Here is a 17403-nt window from a genome sequence, read left to right as displayed (position 1 = left end):
GGCTGGTCCAGCCCTGTTGGCCTCAAGCCCCTGTTCTGCAGCTGACAGTTGTTCCTCGTCTTGTCCCAGATCCTGAAGTACATCCTCAGTCGTGAGATCAAGGAGAAGCGGCTCCGGAGCCTGTCCAGGAAGTTCACTGACTGGGCATACGGACCCGTGTCGTCCTCCCTCTACGACCTCACCAACGTGGACACCACCACGGACAACTCCGTGCTGGAAATCACCGTCTACAACACCAACATCGACGTGGGTCTTCTGAGCAGGCAGGGAAGGGCAGGGAACAGAGGGCTGGACCTCAGGCCAGGGGCTCCGAGGACGCTGGGAAGACCCAGTGCTGCCAGCTCCACCGCCCCGTGTCTGCATCCCCCACTCTGCTGCCTCAGTGGGCAGATTCAGGCACAGAAAGGGCGAGGCCTGGGACAGATGCTGGGCCCGCCTCTTCCTGGTTGACCTTGGACTGTAGACCTGAGTGGTGGTGGTGGGGGCAGGTGGGGGTCTTCCGGTCCCAGTATCCGGGGCTGTTTGGGTGTGGGTGTGGGTGACAGGGTGGTTGGGGTTGATCCTTTCCATATTGTTTCTCTCCCACCCCCCTGTTGGTGTATATGGTCAGGCTTAGAATTCTTTCTTCCCCAAAACCTGGTCCCAAATGAGGGTCAGAGGGTGCGCTGAGAAGCAATCAGGGAGGCCTTCCTGGAGGAGGCTGGAGGGGAGCGTTTGGTGCCACCGAAGGTGAAGAGAGGAGCAGCTACGAGAGGCGTTCAGCTCTTGGGGGAAGTGAGGCAGCAGGCTGGGTCTTCCTCCTCCATACTTTACCGAGAGTCATGCTTCCCAGAGTCTCCTTGCCTTGGGTCTTCCCAGACCCTCACGGCAGCCTGGTTGGTAGGACAGGGATTGTTAGGAGTTTTATAGGTGAGGAGTCTGAGGCCCAGAGAGAGTCAGGGGCTGTCCTAAGGTCACACAGCAAAGGAGGGGCAAACTGGGGCTGGAACCCCTGTCACTACCTCCTGCCCGCTTCTATCCTCCACTTTCTGCTGTGCATCGAGTCCTCAAGCCCAGGCTCCTGCGGCCTCTGAGTACTGCCCGAGTACCGTGGGAGGAGCCTCAGGAGCCGGAAATCGCCCTCCCAGCATTTCCAGCCAAACCAGTCCACTGGGCATAATGATGGACCCCGGCAGAAGGGGCACTGCCTCAGAGCTCCCACAGGCCTTTAGCAAACGGTCGCTCCTTCTGTCCCTCATCTCCATGGTGACTGGTGGCATTCTACCCCTAGAACCGGCATGAGATGCTGACCCTGGAGCCACTGCACACGCTGCTGCGGATGAAGTGGAAGAAATTTGCCAAGTACATGTTCTTTCTGTCCTTCTGCTTTTATTTCTTCTACAACATCACCCTGACCCTCGTCTCGTACTACCGCCCCCGGGAGGAGGAGGTACGTGGGCCCCGTGGAGGGGAGAAATGGGGCGGTCAGAGCTGGCGGGGCTTGGAGCTGCCCCACGTGCAGGTGGGAAAACTGAGGCCCAGAGAGGCCAGGAGATTTGGGTGGGGTCCCCAGTTGTCCTTCACATTTTCTAGGGAACTGAGTAAGTCTTCGGTGCTTAGTTGGGCTAAACCCTAGGTGCTGAGTTCCAGGCAGACCCATGTTGGGGGGGAAAGTTGGAGAATTCGGAGACTCAGGCCCTGCCCAGGGTCTCTGTCAAAATACAGAACTGACTGGGTGTCTCTGCTGTGAGGGCTGCAGGAAATGGGAGGACGATAAGCTCTCCCTGCCTGCCGGGCCTCGGCTTCCCATGCGTCACGTGGGGCACGGAGCCTCGGCTTTATTGAATGGTGCGGTGAGGCCGTGTTGAGTGTCTGGATATGAATGGGTTCTGGAAAGGCTATTGCAATGGAGTGTGAGGGTTGTTAGCACCGATTGGCTGATACTTGTCGTTGTAGAGTTATGGGTTTCCATCAAGGGTGGGGAGGGTGGGGTCAGGGAGCTGCTCCTCCTTTTCTCGCTCTGTACAGAGATCGGGTTTCGTGCTGGCCTCCGGCCTGGCTTGAGTGTTTTATCTGTGTGTTGGTCCCTGTAGAGTTGGTGCCAGCCCGGTCCACCTTACTCCCTGTTCCGACCACCCCTCTGCTATCCCCCCAGGCCCTCCCGCACCCCTTGGCCCTGACGCACAAGATGGGGTGGCTGCAGCTCCTCGGGAGGATGTTCGTACTCATCTGGGCCACGTGCATCTCCGTGAAAGAGGTGAGTGGGTCACTCGGCCCCTCCAGACCACCCCGCGAGGCAGGCAGGTGATAGCAGGCCTGGCCTCCATCCCTGTCTGCTCTGCCGTTACTGCTGGGGGGCTTCAGGGAGGCGTTTCCTTCCCAAGCCTTAGCTTTCTGAGTTATAAATTGGGAAAAAATGGATAAGACTGGCCTATCCTACCTACTTCATTCATCTACTTCCCTATCCATCTGCCCAGCTATCCACCGTGTATCTACCTTCCCAGCCACTCAGTGTCCCTTGTCCTCTTCCACCCCCATCCACCCATCCGATCACCTGCCCTCTTTCATGGACTCAGCCACTCATTCATCCATTCACATGCCCGCTTATCCTTACCAACCATCCTTCTATCCTTTATCCAACCATCTTTCCATCTCTCCATCCATCCTTCCATCTGTCCATCCATCCATCCATCCATGCATCCTTCCATCTATCCATCCATCCATCTTTCCTTCCTTCCATCCATCCATCCATCCATCCGTCCTTCCTTCCATCCATCTATCCATCCATCCATCCATCCATCCTTCCATCCATCCATCCATCCATCCTTCCATGTATCCATCCATCCATCCATCCATCCATCCTTCCATCTATCCATGCATCCATCCATCCATTCATCCTTCCATCTCTCCATCCATCCATCCATCCTTCCTTTCTTCCTTCCTTCCTTTCTTCCATCCATCCATCCATCCATCCATCCTTCCATCTATCCATCCATCCATCCATCCATCCATGCATCCATGCATCCTTCCATCTATCCATCCATCCATCCACCCATCCATCCATCTATGCATCTATCCATCCATCCATCCATCCATCCATCCTTCCATCCATCCATCCTTCCTTTCTTCCTTCCTTCCTTTCTTCCTTCCATCCATCCATCCATCCATCCATCCATCCTTCCATCTATCCATCCATCCATCCATCCATCCATCCATCCATCCATGCATCCATGCATCCATGCATCCATGCATCCTTCCATCTATCCATCCATCCATCCACCCATCCATCCATCTATGCATCTATCCATCCATCCATCCATCCATCCATCCATCCATCCATCCATCCTTCCATCCTTCCATCCATCCGTCCTTCCGTCCATCCATCCATCCATCCATCCATCTGTCCATCCAATGAATCAACACATATAATCTGAGCACCTTCTATATATGAGTGGCCCTGGAGGAGGTGACAGGGATGGGACGAGTTTGCTGTCTTTGAGTTCACAGCCTGATGGGGGACATAGCATGGGCATAAACATCAAGACTTTATGATAGACCAAAAAAGACCCTAAGCTGGGTTCAGATCAGTGTTCAGAGGAAGGGGGTGACTTTTATCTGGGGACAGGGAATGGTAGAGATGCTTGAAGGCAGAGATGGCACTTACTCTGGTGGGTTAGGATTGGGCACGAGGACAATGAGGACAAAGTCATTACAAGGTGGGTATGGGGAACAGCATGAGCAAAGGCTCGGAGGCTGGAACGCTAGGCTGGATTTGGGAAGTGGAAGGTGGCTGTAGTGATAGTACCGCTTTGCAGGTTCTGGGGTGAGGATGGGGTAAGGAGTGAGGGAGGTGAGAATATTGGAGGGAGCGTTCACCTTCACCGTGGAGGTGCCTACGCCCCCCAGGCACAGGTCCCCTTTCAGATCCACCACCTGGACTCTAGCCCGGCCTTTGCACATTCAGCCCTCACTGAGTCTTGGTCCTGGGGAAGCACCCCCTGCTCAGCTCCCTGGTGAGGGTCATGCAGAGAATCAGCTCCCCGGTGAGGGTCATGCAGAGAATCAGCTCCCTCGTGAGGGTCATGCAGAGCCTCAGCTCCCCGGTGAGGGTCACGCAGAGACTCAGCTACTCCGAGTGAGGGTCACGCAGAGGCTCAGCTCCCCGGTGAGGGTCATGCAGAGGCTCAGCCCCCTGGTGAGGGTCATGAAGAGGGTGCAGTTTGTCTTTCCTTCCTGGCCTTAGGGCATTGCCATCTTCCTGCTGAGACCCTCGGATCTGCAGTCCATCCTCTCGGATGCCTGGTTTCACTTTGTCTTGTAAGTAGGTCTGGCCCCTCGGTTATCGCCTCACAGGCAGGGTTGGTGTCCTGTATGGCAGCTGCCGCGTCCCCCTGGAACAACCAGCCTGCCGTGCCACCATGTCCCAGTCACTCTGCCGTGGTTACACGCCAGGGCTCTCCTGTCTTCCTCCCAGCAGGAGACACGTAGACGCCCATGGAGAGGGTCAGAAAACGTCAGGGCTGCCGGGCGCAGTGGCTCATGCCTGTAATTCCAGCACTCTGGGAGGCCGAGGTGGTGATGATGGCCGACTCCACCCGTCACGGAGCCCCAAGCAGAAGGCAGCATGGAGTGGAGAAGGCAGGAACAGCCTTAGCAGTCCTGTTTATGGATTTTTTTTTTTTTTAATTGAGATGGAGTTTCACTTTTGTTGCCCAGGCTGGAGTGCAATGGTGTGACCTCAGCTCACTGCAACCTCCACCTTCCGGATTCAAGCAATTCTCCTTCCTCAGCCTCCCGAGTAGCTGGGATTACAGACGTGTGCCACCACACCTGGCTACTTTTTATATTTTTAGTAGAGACGGGGTTTCGCCATGTTGGTCAGGCTGGTCTTGAACTCCTGACCTCAAGTGAGCTGCCTGCCTCGGCCTCCCAGAGTGCTGGGATTCCAGGCATGAGCTCCTGCGCTGGCCTCTTCTGCTTCTTATTTGTTTTGTTAGCGTGCAGGGAGACATTCTTCCTCGTTTCAGTCTAAAACGCAGTTGATGAATCCGATGATTTCTCTTACAACCGTGCCTGTGTTGTGACTTTTGTTAGCTGTTTTATAATTTCGGAAACTGCCTGATGTTATAAGACGGTGTTTTTATCCCGACGTCTGCATATGACTGTGTAGGAGTAGATTTTGATTTTGTATGTTTGCGATATATTGTACTTAAACACATTTTAACCATGGGCCAGGCACGATAGCTCGTGCGTGTAATCCCAGCACTTTGGGAGGCCAAGGTGGGTGGATCATCTGAGGTCAGGAGTTCGAAACCAGCCTGGTGAAACCCCCCTCTCTCTACAAAAAATACAAAAATTAGCCAGGCATGGTGGCATGTACCTGTAATCCCAGCTACTTGGGAGGCTGAGGCAGGAGGATTGCTTGAACCCGGGAGGCAGAGGCTGCAGTGAGCTGAGATCGTGCCACTGCACTCCAGCCTGGGCAATAGAGCGACACTACGTCTCAAAAAAAAAAAAAAAAAAAAAAAAAACCAAAAACAAACAAAACTTAATTGTGGTAGAATACACGTAACATAAAAGTTAGCATTATAACCGTTTTTGAGACGGAGTCTCGCTCTGTCACCCAGGCTGGAGTGCAGTGGCCGGATCTCAGCTCACTGCAAGCTCCGCCTCCCGGGTTCACGCCATTCTCCTGCCTCAGCCTCCCGAGTAGCTGGGACTATAGGCGCCCGCCACCTCGCCCGGCTAGTTTTTTGTATTTTTTAGTAGAGACGGGGTTTCACCGTGTTAGCCAGGATGGTCTCGATCTCCTGACCTCGTGATCCGCCCGTCTCAGCCTCCCAAAGTGCTGGGATTACAGGCGTGAGCCACCGCGCCCGGCCATAACCGTTTTTTAAGCATACAAATTAATACTTTGAAGTACATTCACATTGTTGGGCAGTCTTCAGACCTGTTTTTGTCCTGCAAAACTGAAACTCCATACCCATTAAACAACAGCCCCTATTCCTCTCCTTTCCTGGCCCCCTGTAACCACCATTCTTCCTTCTTTCCCTGTGAATTGGACTATTTCAGGTACCTCATATGTGGAGTCATATAGTGGAGTCATCTAGCTTATTTCATTTAGCATATATCATACTTTAAAAAGATTTAATGCCAGGCGTGGTGGCTCACGCCTGTCATCCCAGCACTTTGGGAGGCCGAGGTGGGCGGATCACCTGAGGTCAGAAGTTCGAGACCAGCCTGGCCAACATGGTGAAACCCCGTCTCTACTAAAAATACAAAAATGAGCCGGGTGTGGTGGTGGGCGCCTGTAATCCCAGCTACTAGGGAGGCTGAGGCAGGAGAATCGTTTGAGCCTGGGAGGCGGAGGCTGCAGTGAGCCGAGAAAGCACCACCGCACTCCAGCCTGGGTGACAAAGCAAGACTCGGTCTCTGCCTGCACCCCCCCAAAAAAAACACCACGATTTAAAAAGTAGGGTTTGGGGGACTTTTGTTATAATTGGCTTAAAAGTATAGATATTGGCAGTTTTTGTCATTTTGGTTAAAAATGCAATCATTTACCACATCTTTAGTCTACTCCAGTAGTTCTCAAATCGACGTGGGAATCAGAAATTATGTGGGTGATTTAGATTGTTTTTCTACTTTTTTTTTTTTTTCTTTGTAGAGACAAGGTCTCACTATGTCGCTCAGGCTGGTCCTGAACTCCTGGCCTGAAGCGCTTCTCCTACCTCGGCCTCCCAAAGTGTTGGAATTACAGGCGTGAACCACTACGCCAGGCCCATGTGGGTAATTTAAAAAATATAGGGCCTCCGGGGCAGCACCCTAGAATCTTCTGCGGCCCTGTGAATGTGTGTTTTTATTTTAAGTCCCCACCAGCTGCAATCAGCTTACCACTTGCTGTGACTGGCATCTGGTGCTGTCTCTACAGGCTGAATTCTACGGTAGCCAAATGGATCTCCGTCACTGGGATGACTGCTTAGGGGGTTTAAGGGAGGTTTGGGGGATTTGCATATCTTTGCCCTGATGCTGAGAAGTAAGTAAGGCCCGTGTTTCCTGTGTCTCCTGAACAGTTTTATCCAAGCTGTGCTTGTGATACTGTCTGTCTTCTTGTACTTGTTTGCCTACAAAGAGTACCTCGCCTGCCTCGTGCTGGCCATGGCCCTGGGCTGGGCTAACATGCTCTACTACACGAGGGGGTTCCAGTCCATGGGCATGTACAGCGTCATGATCCAGAAGGTGCGTTGGGAGCTGTGCCGGCGGGAGGGCCCTTTTTCAGATGGGGAAACTGAGATCTGGAGAGGAAGAGGGGCAGGTCACTTGCTCTTTCTCCCGAATGCCATGCGCTCCCTTTGCTTTCCGTCAGGCTTTACGTGTCCAGACCTTAAATCCCCCAGGCTTGTGGGGCGCTGGGGAGGGGTACACTTCGTGGAGGAATGTTCTCACTCCTGGGCAGTGGTGTGCTGGTAAACATTTAACAACCGCTCTGTGTGTGTGTGTGTGTGTGTGGGTGGAATATGTATATATATACGTGTATGTACGTATACACATACACTTATCATACAGTTTACTATGTAAAGGATATGTATCACGCAATTTGAAAATAATGAAAATATACAATACAGTTTATTGTAAATTCCACGTAGCCAGTTGAGTCTTAGAATAATTTGTTGCTTTTTTTTTTTTTTTTTTTTTTTTTGAGATTGAGTCTCGCTCTGCTGCCCAGGCTGGAGTGCAGTGGTGCGATCTTGGCTCACTGCAACCTCTTCCTCCTGGGTTCAAGCAATTCTCCCGCCTCAGCCTCCAGAGTAGCTGGGATCACAGGCATGCACCACCATGCCTGGATAATTTTTGTATTTGTATTTTTATTTTTATTTTATTTATTTATTTATTTTTTTTGAGACGGAGTCTCGCTCTGTCGCCCGGGCTGGAGTGCAGTGCCGGATCTCAGCTCACTGCAAGCTCCGCCTCCCGGGTTTACGCCATTCTTCTGCCTCAGCCTCCCGAGTAGCTGGGACTACAGGCGCCCGCCACCTCGCCCGGCTAGCTTTTTGTATTTTTTAGTAGAGACGGGGTTTCAACGTGTTAGCCAGGATGGTCTCGATCTCCTGACCTCGTGATCCGCCCGTCTCGGCCTCCCAAAGTGCTGGGATTACAGGCTTGAGCCACCGCGCCCAGCTTTTTTTGTATTTTTAGTGGAGATGGGATTTCACCATGTTGGCCAGGATTGTCTCAAACTCCTGAACAGGTGATCCACCCGCCTCGGCCTCCCAAAGTGTTAGGATTACAGGCGTGAACCACTGCGTCCGGCCTATTTGTTGCTTTTTATTGAATTCTAGTTTTTGTTGTCAACTTTTGGTTGCAATTGACAGAAGAGTGCTGTTCAGATATGAATGTTGGTTGAGATTTTTCTTTATAAGCAGTGATTAAAGTAAAACAATTAAGATTTATGTTGAACTTTACTTGTTTATCAATGATGTGAGCAACTTCTTTGCTGAATTGGATACTAGTTTGCAAATATCAGAAGAATATTCTGTTGGTATTTTTGTGCTATACACAATGTAAAGGCTGTGGACAGAACACATTTTAAATTTGATCTGGATTAATAGTTTCTCCATTACTGTCTTAAATCATTTAGATCTAGATATCAACAAAACAATGAGTCAATCAATCTCTGATTTGTGGCATTTACTAATTTTCATGATGTAAATACAGTAGCCCCGCCTTATTCTTGGGGAAAATGTTCTAAGACCCCCCATGAATGCCTGAAACTGCAGATAGTACCAAACCCTATATAATATGCTGTTTTTTCCTATACATATACATCTATGCAAATAATGAAAATATACTATACAATACAGTTTATTGTAAATTTCACTTAGCCAGTTGAGTCTTAGAATACACTTTTGCTTTTTTTTTTTTTTTTTTTGTGACTGAGTCTCGCTCTGTCACCCAGGCTGGAGTGCAATAGTGCGATCTTGGCTCACTGCAACCTCTGCCTCCCGGGCTCAAGCAATTCTCCCGCCCCAGCGGGACTACAGGTGTGCTGGGACTACAGGTGTGCGCCACCAGGCCCAGCTAATTTTTGTATTTTTAGTAGAGACGGGGTTTCACCATGTTGGCCAGGCTGGTCTCCAACTCTTGACCTCAGGTGATCCGCCTGCCTCGGCCTCCCAAAGTGCTGGGGGCGGGTGGGGGGAAGCAACAAATGATTTTAAGACTCAACTGGCTATGTGGAATTTATAAAATGTATTTTATAAATTAGGCACAGAGATATTAATGGCAATAACTAACAGAACAACGATAACAATACACTGTAATAAAAGTAGGTGAGCGTTGTCTCTCTCTTTCAGAATATTGTATTGTGTGTAAGATTTCTGGGTCTTAGTTGACCACAGGCAACCAAAACTGCAGAAAGTGAAATCGAAGAGAAGGGCAGACTACTGTTCTCCTCCCAGGGCCAGTTTCCAGCTACCAACATTATGTTACCGGACGTGGAGTTAGGGAGAAACATGCAGATCCACGCCACTCTAGAATTCCCGCCATATGGCTATCATAGAGATAAGTAACCTCAAAAGCACACACAATTGTAAATATAGTGAAATAACTAGACAGGGATGAGTTTTGAACATTTATTGTCTTTGTTTTATTTAATTAAATTAATTAATTAATTTTTTGAGATGGAGTCTTGCTCTGCCTCCCAGGCTGGAGTGCAGTGGCACGATCTAGGCTCCTTGCAACCTCTTCCTCCTGGGTTCAAGCAATTCTCCTTCCTCAGCCTCTGGAGTAGCTGGGATCAAAGGTGAGTGCCACCTTTGTATTTTTTTTTTTTTTTTGTATTTTTGTATTTTTAGTAGAGACGGGGTTTTGCCATGTTGGCCAGGCTGGCCTCCAACTCCTGACCTCAGGCGATCCACCCACCTCGGCCTCTCAAAGTGTTGGGATTATAGGCTTGAGTCATTGCGCCCGGCTTGTCTCTGTTTTAAATAAAACTTACTTTATTTAATTGTAAGTTTTATATGGTTTAATTTTTTGGCAATACAAATAATAATTTATCCTCAACTTTTTCTTCTTCTTTTTTTTTTTTTTTTTTTGAGATGGAGTCTTGCTCTGTCGCCCAGGCTGGAGTGCAGTGGCCGGATCTCAGCTCACTGCAAGCTCCGCCTCCCGGGTTCACCCCATTCTCCTGCCTCAGCCTCCTGAGTAGCTGGGACTACAGGTGCCACCACCACACCCGGCTAATTTTTTGTATTTTTAGTAGAGACAGAATTTCACTGTGTTAGCCAGGATGGTCTTGATCTCCTGACCTCGTGATCCGCCCGCCTTGGCCTCCCAAAGTACTAGGATTACAGACGTGAGCCTCTGCGCCCGGCCTTATCCCCAACTTTATTGAGGTATAGTTGACATATATAATTGTATAAATTTAAGATATACAATGTGAGGATTTGATATAGGTATATATTATGAAATGATTCCCAATTTCAAATTAGTTAACATACCCATCGCCTCACATAGTTGCCATTTCTTTGTGGGGTGAGAACATTTGTGATCTATTCTCTTAGCAAATTTCTAATCCACAACACAGTATTAACTACAGCCATCATGCTGTCCATTAGATCCCAGAACTTATTCATCGTATAACTGAAAGTTTGATTTAGTTCTGAATAATGGCTGTGTTTAACAACCAGCTCACAAGCTTCATGAGAAGTTAACAGCTATTGCGAGCTGTTGTGAGCTGGCTCCAGCATGCCACTGCCCCCAGGAATGTGAGGATTCCAGATGTGAGACCCTATGGTGAAAGGCACAGGGTGAATCACAGGGAGAAGAGAACCTGGGGCTAGAGCAGAAACAGAAGGCTTCCTGGAGGAGGTGGGATTCAGAGCTGAGTGTTGGAGCATCAGGAGGATTTGGCTGGGGGAAGGGAGAGTGGCCTAAGTGAGTGAGGAGATGGTTAGGGGGGAGGTGGGAGAGGGTGGGAAGCAGGAAGATCAGGGGACCGTAAATATGTGCTTATATCTTACTCTTGAATTATGTTTATTTCTTTGTAGGTCATTTTGCATGATGTTTTGAAGTTCTTGTTCGTATATATCGTTTTTTTGCTTGGATTTGGAGTAGGTAATTGATTTATAAATGATAGTAACTCCCACATTTATAAACACTTTATTCAGATGTCAAAATGACAAAGCACATGGTGGCCTCAGCAGCAATTAGACCAGCTACCAGTGGGGCACCTGCCAAGCTTGGCATTTTCCAAGCATTACCTTTTTACTTCTCTCAACAACTTGATCAAGTGGGAGTCGTCGCCCCGATCATAAGATAGCTGAGGCTTAGAGACTCCGGAATTTGAACCAGGCCAGCCACTCATAATCCAGCTTCACTGTGTGGTGTACACCTCTGGCTTTCCCATTCATTGCTTATGTGGCCCTCACGACCTAAGACAGGTCCTGCAAGTGTTTTCAGCCTCATTTTACAGATGGGGAAACTAAAGTCCACAGAAACTCGACTGATGGTCTTTGCAAAGTAGGAGCAAAGTAATGCCCTGAGGCAACTTCCTTTGGGTTTCACATCATGTTGCTCTCACAGTTTGCTTTAGATATAACTGTGAGAGCCTCTCTGGTCTGCTGGGACCAGGAAGGAGCCCCCCCTCTTAAAATCTCTCCATGTACGACAGAGGGAACAGCACCATCTGGTTGTATTTCTAAGCTCTGCATAGAGAGATCGTTTCCCCCCACATACCAGTTGCTTTTTTTTCTTTTCTTCAGTGACCATTGACATTTGAAATTAGGTAGCTGTGTCCATCTGTCTGGTACCTTTTCTGGGTCACAATTTGCTTATTTATTTGCTCCTTCACCTGCTTGTTTATTAATCCATCTATTTACTCTCTCATTTAATTTGCTCATCCACCTATCTATCCATCTATCCATCCATCTATCCATCCATCCATCCATCCATCCATCCATCCATCCATCCATCTATCCATCCATCCAATCATCCATCCATCCATTCATCCATCCATTTAATCATCCATCCATCAATCCATCCATCCATCTAATCATCCATCTATCCATCCCTCCATCCATCCAATCATCTATCCATCCATCCATCTGATCATCCATCCATCCATCCATCCATCCATCCATCCAATCATCCATCCAATCATCCATCCATCCATCCATTCATTCATCCATGCAATCATCCATCTAATCATCCATCCATCCATCCGTATCCATCCATCCATCCATCCAATCATCCATCCATCCGTCCCTCCCTCCCTCCATCTATCCAATCATCTATCTATCCATCCATCTAATCACTCATCCATCCATCCATCCATTCATTCATCCATGCAATCATCCATCTAATCATCCATCCATCCATCCATCCATATCCATCCATCCATCCATCCATCCATCCATCCATCCAGCAGTGAACCTCTATTGTGGTGTGTTGGAAAGAAGGGAAGTGTGAGCCTGGTCTTGCTCCTGGGGAACTCACAACAGAGCATTAGGAGGAGACTCAGGATCTTACAGCCTTGAGGGAAATGACTCAGGCTAGAGGAAGTCAGGAGCTCAAAGACTAGCTGGGGAGCCAGGGACACACACGTGGATTATAATTAGCAACTCTGCAAGGCTGGAAGTGATCAAGGGCCGACTGTGGGGTAGAGGAAGGAGAGAAGACTCTGGGCTTTGTTAGGTGGAAGGGCTTTCTGCAGGAGGCCAGGGCAGAGAAGCCAGCCTGATGAGGCTTTGGGAGGACCTGAAGCTGGAGATGGGATTTAATGGCCAGAGAGAAGGAGGCAGCAGGCTTGTCGTGTGGGCAAATACACGCAAGCTTGTAGAGTAATTCACCAGGCGGAAAGCTGAGGAGAGCACCCTGTTATGTTCCCCTAGCCCTGGCCTCACTGATTGAGAAGTGTCCCAAAGACAACAAGGACTGCAGCTCCTACGGCAGCTTCAGCGACGCGGTGCTGGAACTCTTCAAGCTCACCATCGGCCTGGGTGACCTGAACATCCAGCAGAACTCCAAGTATCCCATTCTCTTTCTGTTCCTGCTCATCACCTACGTCATCCTCACCTTCGTTCTGCTCCTCAACATGCTCATTGCCCTGATGGGCGAGACTGTGGAGAATGTCTCCAAGGAGAGCGAGCGTATCTGGCGCCTGCAGGTGAGTCTAGGTGGAGACCCCAGTGTGGGGGCCTCCATGGGATTCAGTTCAGCACATGGTCATTGACTACTGTCAGCACCAGTGGGTCTGTGGTGGGGCCTGAGAATCTGCACAAGCTGCTCAGTGTGTGGCCAGGATTGAGGAAGCCTTAGCCTAGGTTCTTTGAGTGTAGGGTCTACGAAGTGTGGCTGTGCAACGGCATGTGTAGAAAAACTCAGGCTTACAGGGGTGCTGTGCTCAGGGTTGACAGTGTGATTGATGGATGTTGAAGTATGACCTTAGGTTGTATTAAGAGGAGTACAGCGCCTAGGACAATGGAGGTGACAGTTCTGCTCTATTCTATCCTGGCCTGAACACTTCTTACGTGCTGAGGAAACCAATGCATAGGATGGGTCCCGAGGTGGTAACCAGGTTTGGGAGAGGACTGGAGACTGCCTCTTAAGAAATAGTTGTTGGCGGCCAGGCATGGTGGCTCACCCCTGTAATCTTAGTACTTTGGAAGGCTGAGGCGGGTGGATCACCTGAGGTCAAGAATTTGAGACCAGCTTGGCCAACCTGGTGAAACCTCATCTCTACTAAAAATACAAAAACTTGCCGGGTGTGGTAGTGGGCGCCTGTAATCCCAGCTACTCGGGAGGCTGAGGCAGGAGAATCGCTTGAACCCAGGAGGTGGAGGTTGCAGTGAGTCGAGATCATGCCATTGCACTCCAGCCTGGGTGACAGAGCAAAAACTCTGTCTCAAAAAAAGAAAAAGAAATGCTTATTGATAAAGGTGAGAGTGCCTTCAGATATCTACAGAGCAACCTGTGAAACAGGGAGCAGACCCCTTCTGTGGTCCCAGAAGGCAGAGGTACATGGGGGTGCTACAGGGAGAAAAACTTTGATGCGACACATGGAAGTTTCTCATTATTAAGGCCCTCCTTTTTTTTTTTTTTTTTTTTTGAGACAGGGTCTTGCTCTGTCGCCCAGGCTGGAGTGCAGTGGCGTGATATCAGCTCACTGCAACCTCTGCCTCCCGGGCTCAAGCGATTCTCCCACCTCAGCCTCCCAAATAGCTGGGATTACAGGCACGCGCCACCACACCTGGGTCATTTTTGTATTTTTTTTGTAAAGATGGGGTTTCACCATGTTGCCCAGGCTGGCCTCATACTCCTGAGCTCAAAGCGATTCACCTGCCTCAGCCTCCCAAAGTGCTGGGATTACAGGTGTGAGCCACTGTACCTGGCCAAGGCCCTCTTAATTGGTTTGTTGATACTACTCAAGAGAGACTGGAAAAATTATGGCCAGGAAACAGCAGAGAGGTTCCAAGCCTGGGAGGGGGTGGGACTGAATGATGTTCGAATGGTCCTTTGCCATGGGATTCCAGGACCCCAGCCCTGTCAGATAGGAAGCTCCTGGGCTTTCAGAAATACTATTTATATCGTGGAGTGTCGCTCTGTCGCCCAGGCTGGAGTGCAGTGGAGGGATCTCGGCTCACTGCAACCTTCAACCCCTGGGTTCAAGTGATTCTCCTGCTTCAGCCTCCTGAGAGCTGGGATTATAGACGTCTGATGCAGGCCCAGCTAATTTTTGTGTTTTTAGTACAGACAGGGTTTCACCATGTTGGCCAGGCTGGCCTTGAACTCCTAACCTCAGGTGATCCACCTGCCTTGGCCTCCCAAAGTGTTAGGATTACAGGTGTGAGCCACCGCGCCTGGCCTGCTTTTTGTCTTTGAATTCTGTAGATCAGCCAAACCCTTCCGATCCGTTAAGCATGGGGCGAGGGGGGAGTGGGCTCACTGACAGTGTGTGTGCACTTGTGTGTGCTTGTGAGTGTGAGTGCCTACTCCTTAGACTTGCTTATGTCCCCAGAGAGCCAGGACCATCTTGGAGTTTGAGAAAATGTTACCAGAATGGCTGAGGAGCAGATTCCGGATGGGAGAGCTGTGCCGAGTGGCCGAGGAAGATTTCCGACTGTGTTTGCGGTAACCAAGGGGGAAGGGCCCTGGGGCTGTGGTCTGTGGGGTGGGCAGAGAGGGGCAGGTCAGTGACAAGATGTTAGAGAAACGGTGCCGCTGCTTGCTCACCATAACCACAGCTGCTGTCTCTCCCACTGGCCTCCTCGGAAGAAGGAATTTGCTTATGGGGTTATAGGGCCCTGGGATGGGGGTTCCCGAGCTTCAGAAGAGAAAGAGAAGGAGACTGCCAACAGTGGCTCCCCTCCCTGCTTTTTTTTTTCTTTTTTTTCTGTTTTTGAGACAGAGTTTTGCTCTTGTTGCCCGGGCTGGAGTACAATGGCACGATCTTGGCTCACTGCAACCTCTGCTTCCTGTGTTCAAGCAATTCTCCTGCTTCAGCCTCCTGAGTAGCTGGGATTACCGGCATGTGCCACCACACCCAGCTAATTTTGTATTTTTAGTAGAGGCAGAGTTTCACCACATTGGTCAGGCTGGTCTCGAACTCCTGACCTCAGGTCATCCACCCACCTCGGCCTCCCAAAGTGCTGGGATTACAGGCGTGAGCTACCACGCCCAGCCCCTCTCTCTGCCTTTTTGAAGGTGCCTCCGAGGTCTCTCTCTGTTTGCTATCTGGTTTAGGGAAGATCTGCCTGCTTGGCACTCCTTTTCCTGCTGTTTACCTGTGTGAGTTCCTGTGACCCCAGGTGACTTGAGTCCCATTTTGCCCCTGGCAGATGGAAAGTGACATGGCTACTTTGACAGATCTCTGGCTTTTTGATTTTTTTTTTTTTTTAAAGTCCTTACTTATCCCATGACCACCTTTTCTCCTTCCTTCCTTCCTTCCTTCCTTCCTTCCTTCCTTCCTTCCTTCCTTCCTTCCTTCCTTCCTTCCTTCCTTCCTTCCTTCCTTCCTTCCCTCCCTCTCTCCCTCCCTCCCTCCCTCCTTCTCTCTCTCTCTCTCTCTCTCTCTCTCTCTTTCTTTCTTTCTAAATGAAGTTCCAGGCTGGAGTGCAGTGGTGCGATCTCTGCTCACCGTAACCTTGGCCTCCCCAGTTCAAGCGATTCTTACACCTCAGCCTCCCCAGTAGCTGGGACTACAGGCACACGCCACCACGCTTGGATAATTTTTGTATTTTTAGTAGAGACGGGGTTTCATCGTGTTAGCCAGGCTGGTCTTGAACTCCTGGCCTCAAGTGATCCACCCCCCTTGGCCTCCCAATGTGCTGGGATTACAGGCGTGAGCCACCGCGCCCGGTTCCATGACCACCTTTTCTGATAAGCCCACCTCCTCCTACCCTGACCCAGCTGCCTGAGCCCACGGACCACCTTCTTTAAGTATGACCTTAACTCACTTCTCTGACTGAAACCCCACCCCCTGGAAAGCTTCATTTCTGACTGCAATGATTACCCTAACGAACATTTCTGATGTTGCCACCCTCACTCTAGAGACCTCTGGATGTGAATTTAAGTCACATCAATGCCTATGGTTGTATTCTAACACCTCAGACGCCACCCACTCTTGTTAGGGCATAGACCCTAACCACAGGCTCTTCGTGCCTCCTCACCCCCAGCTACACTTGGAGTTTAATCTTCACACCCTCGCGGCCTGGGCCCTCCCTCTGTCTGTCCCCGCTTCCCCTTGGGCTGTCACCAGTCAGGCACAGCTGCTGTTGTCTGAAGTTGGATCCTTTATACCTGTCTGAGCAACTTACAGGATTTCTGAGTTCCCTACAGTGGAAGGAGAACTGATTCTCTGAGGCCTGGGGACATGCAGATGGGGATAGAGTTCAAACTCCAACAACGCTAGTGTGACCACTGGGGTCAGGGGTGCTCCTGATCTCCAGGACAGACAGAAGGGGAGCTGTGTAGACACCAGGACGTCCCAAACCAGGGTTATTTGTTTGCACTCAGTGAGGCACTGGTGAAATAGTAAGAATGATGATCCCACTTGCAGGATCAATGAGGTGAAGTGGACTGAATGGAAGACGCACGTCTCCTTCCTTAACGAAGACCCGGGTCCTGTAAGACGAACAGGTAACTGTTGCTGTGAGGTGACATGGTGTCCACTCCTGTCTCAGACCACGTAACCTTGGGCAGATCAAATCTAAGGGTCCTGACTTTCCTCATCTGTCAAATGGGAGGGTTGAATGGAAATGCTGCTTAGGTCTCTTCCAGCTCTGACTTTTAGAACTCTAGTTGGCATGACTTTTAAAACGGTGTAGCCCTAAGCCATAGAAACACACCATGCAGACCGGGCACGGTGGCTCGCATCTGTAATCCCAGCACTTTGGGAGGCCGAGTCGGGTGACTCACCTGAGATCAGGG

General features: G+C 50.0%; 1 protein-coding gene across 5 annotated transcripts in view; it reads left to right on the top strand.

The window, feature by feature from the left end:
- Positions 1–17403, top strand: part of TRPV3 (transient receptor potential cation channel subfamily V member 3) — a 51342-nt gene that overhangs the window by 30023 nt on the left and 3916 nt on the right. For all 5 annotated transcript variants that reach the window (XM_077969948.1, XM_028835884.2, XM_028835886.2 and 2 more), the window contains 9 exons: positions 70–246; positions 1271–1429; positions 2135–2236; positions 4223–4296; positions 7050–7215; positions 11025–11091; positions 12867–13141; positions 14993–15105; positions 17033–17112. In XM_077969948.1, the coding sequence (XP_077826074.1) occupies positions 70–246; positions 1271–1429; positions 2135–2236; positions 4223–4296; positions 7050–7215; positions 11025–11091; positions 12867–13141; positions 14993–15105; positions 17033–17112 (1213 nt within the window). The remainder of the gene's footprint in view (positions 1–69; positions 247–1270; positions 1430–2134; positions 2237–4222; positions 4297–7049; positions 7216–11024; positions 11092–12866; positions 13142–14992; positions 15106–17032; positions 17113–17403) is intronic.

This window comes from Macaca mulatta, chromosome 16 (genome assembly GCF_049350105.2).
Source record: "Macaca mulatta isolate MMU2019108-1 chromosome 16, T2T-MMU8v2.0, whole genome shotgun sequence".
In the NCBI taxonomy this organism is placed as follows: domain Eukaryota; kingdom Metazoa; phylum Chordata; class Mammalia; order Primates; family Cercopithecidae; genus Macaca; species Macaca mulatta.
Note: the sequence above shows the minus strand (reverse complement) of the source record. Positions and strands in the feature narration are given on the sequence as shown.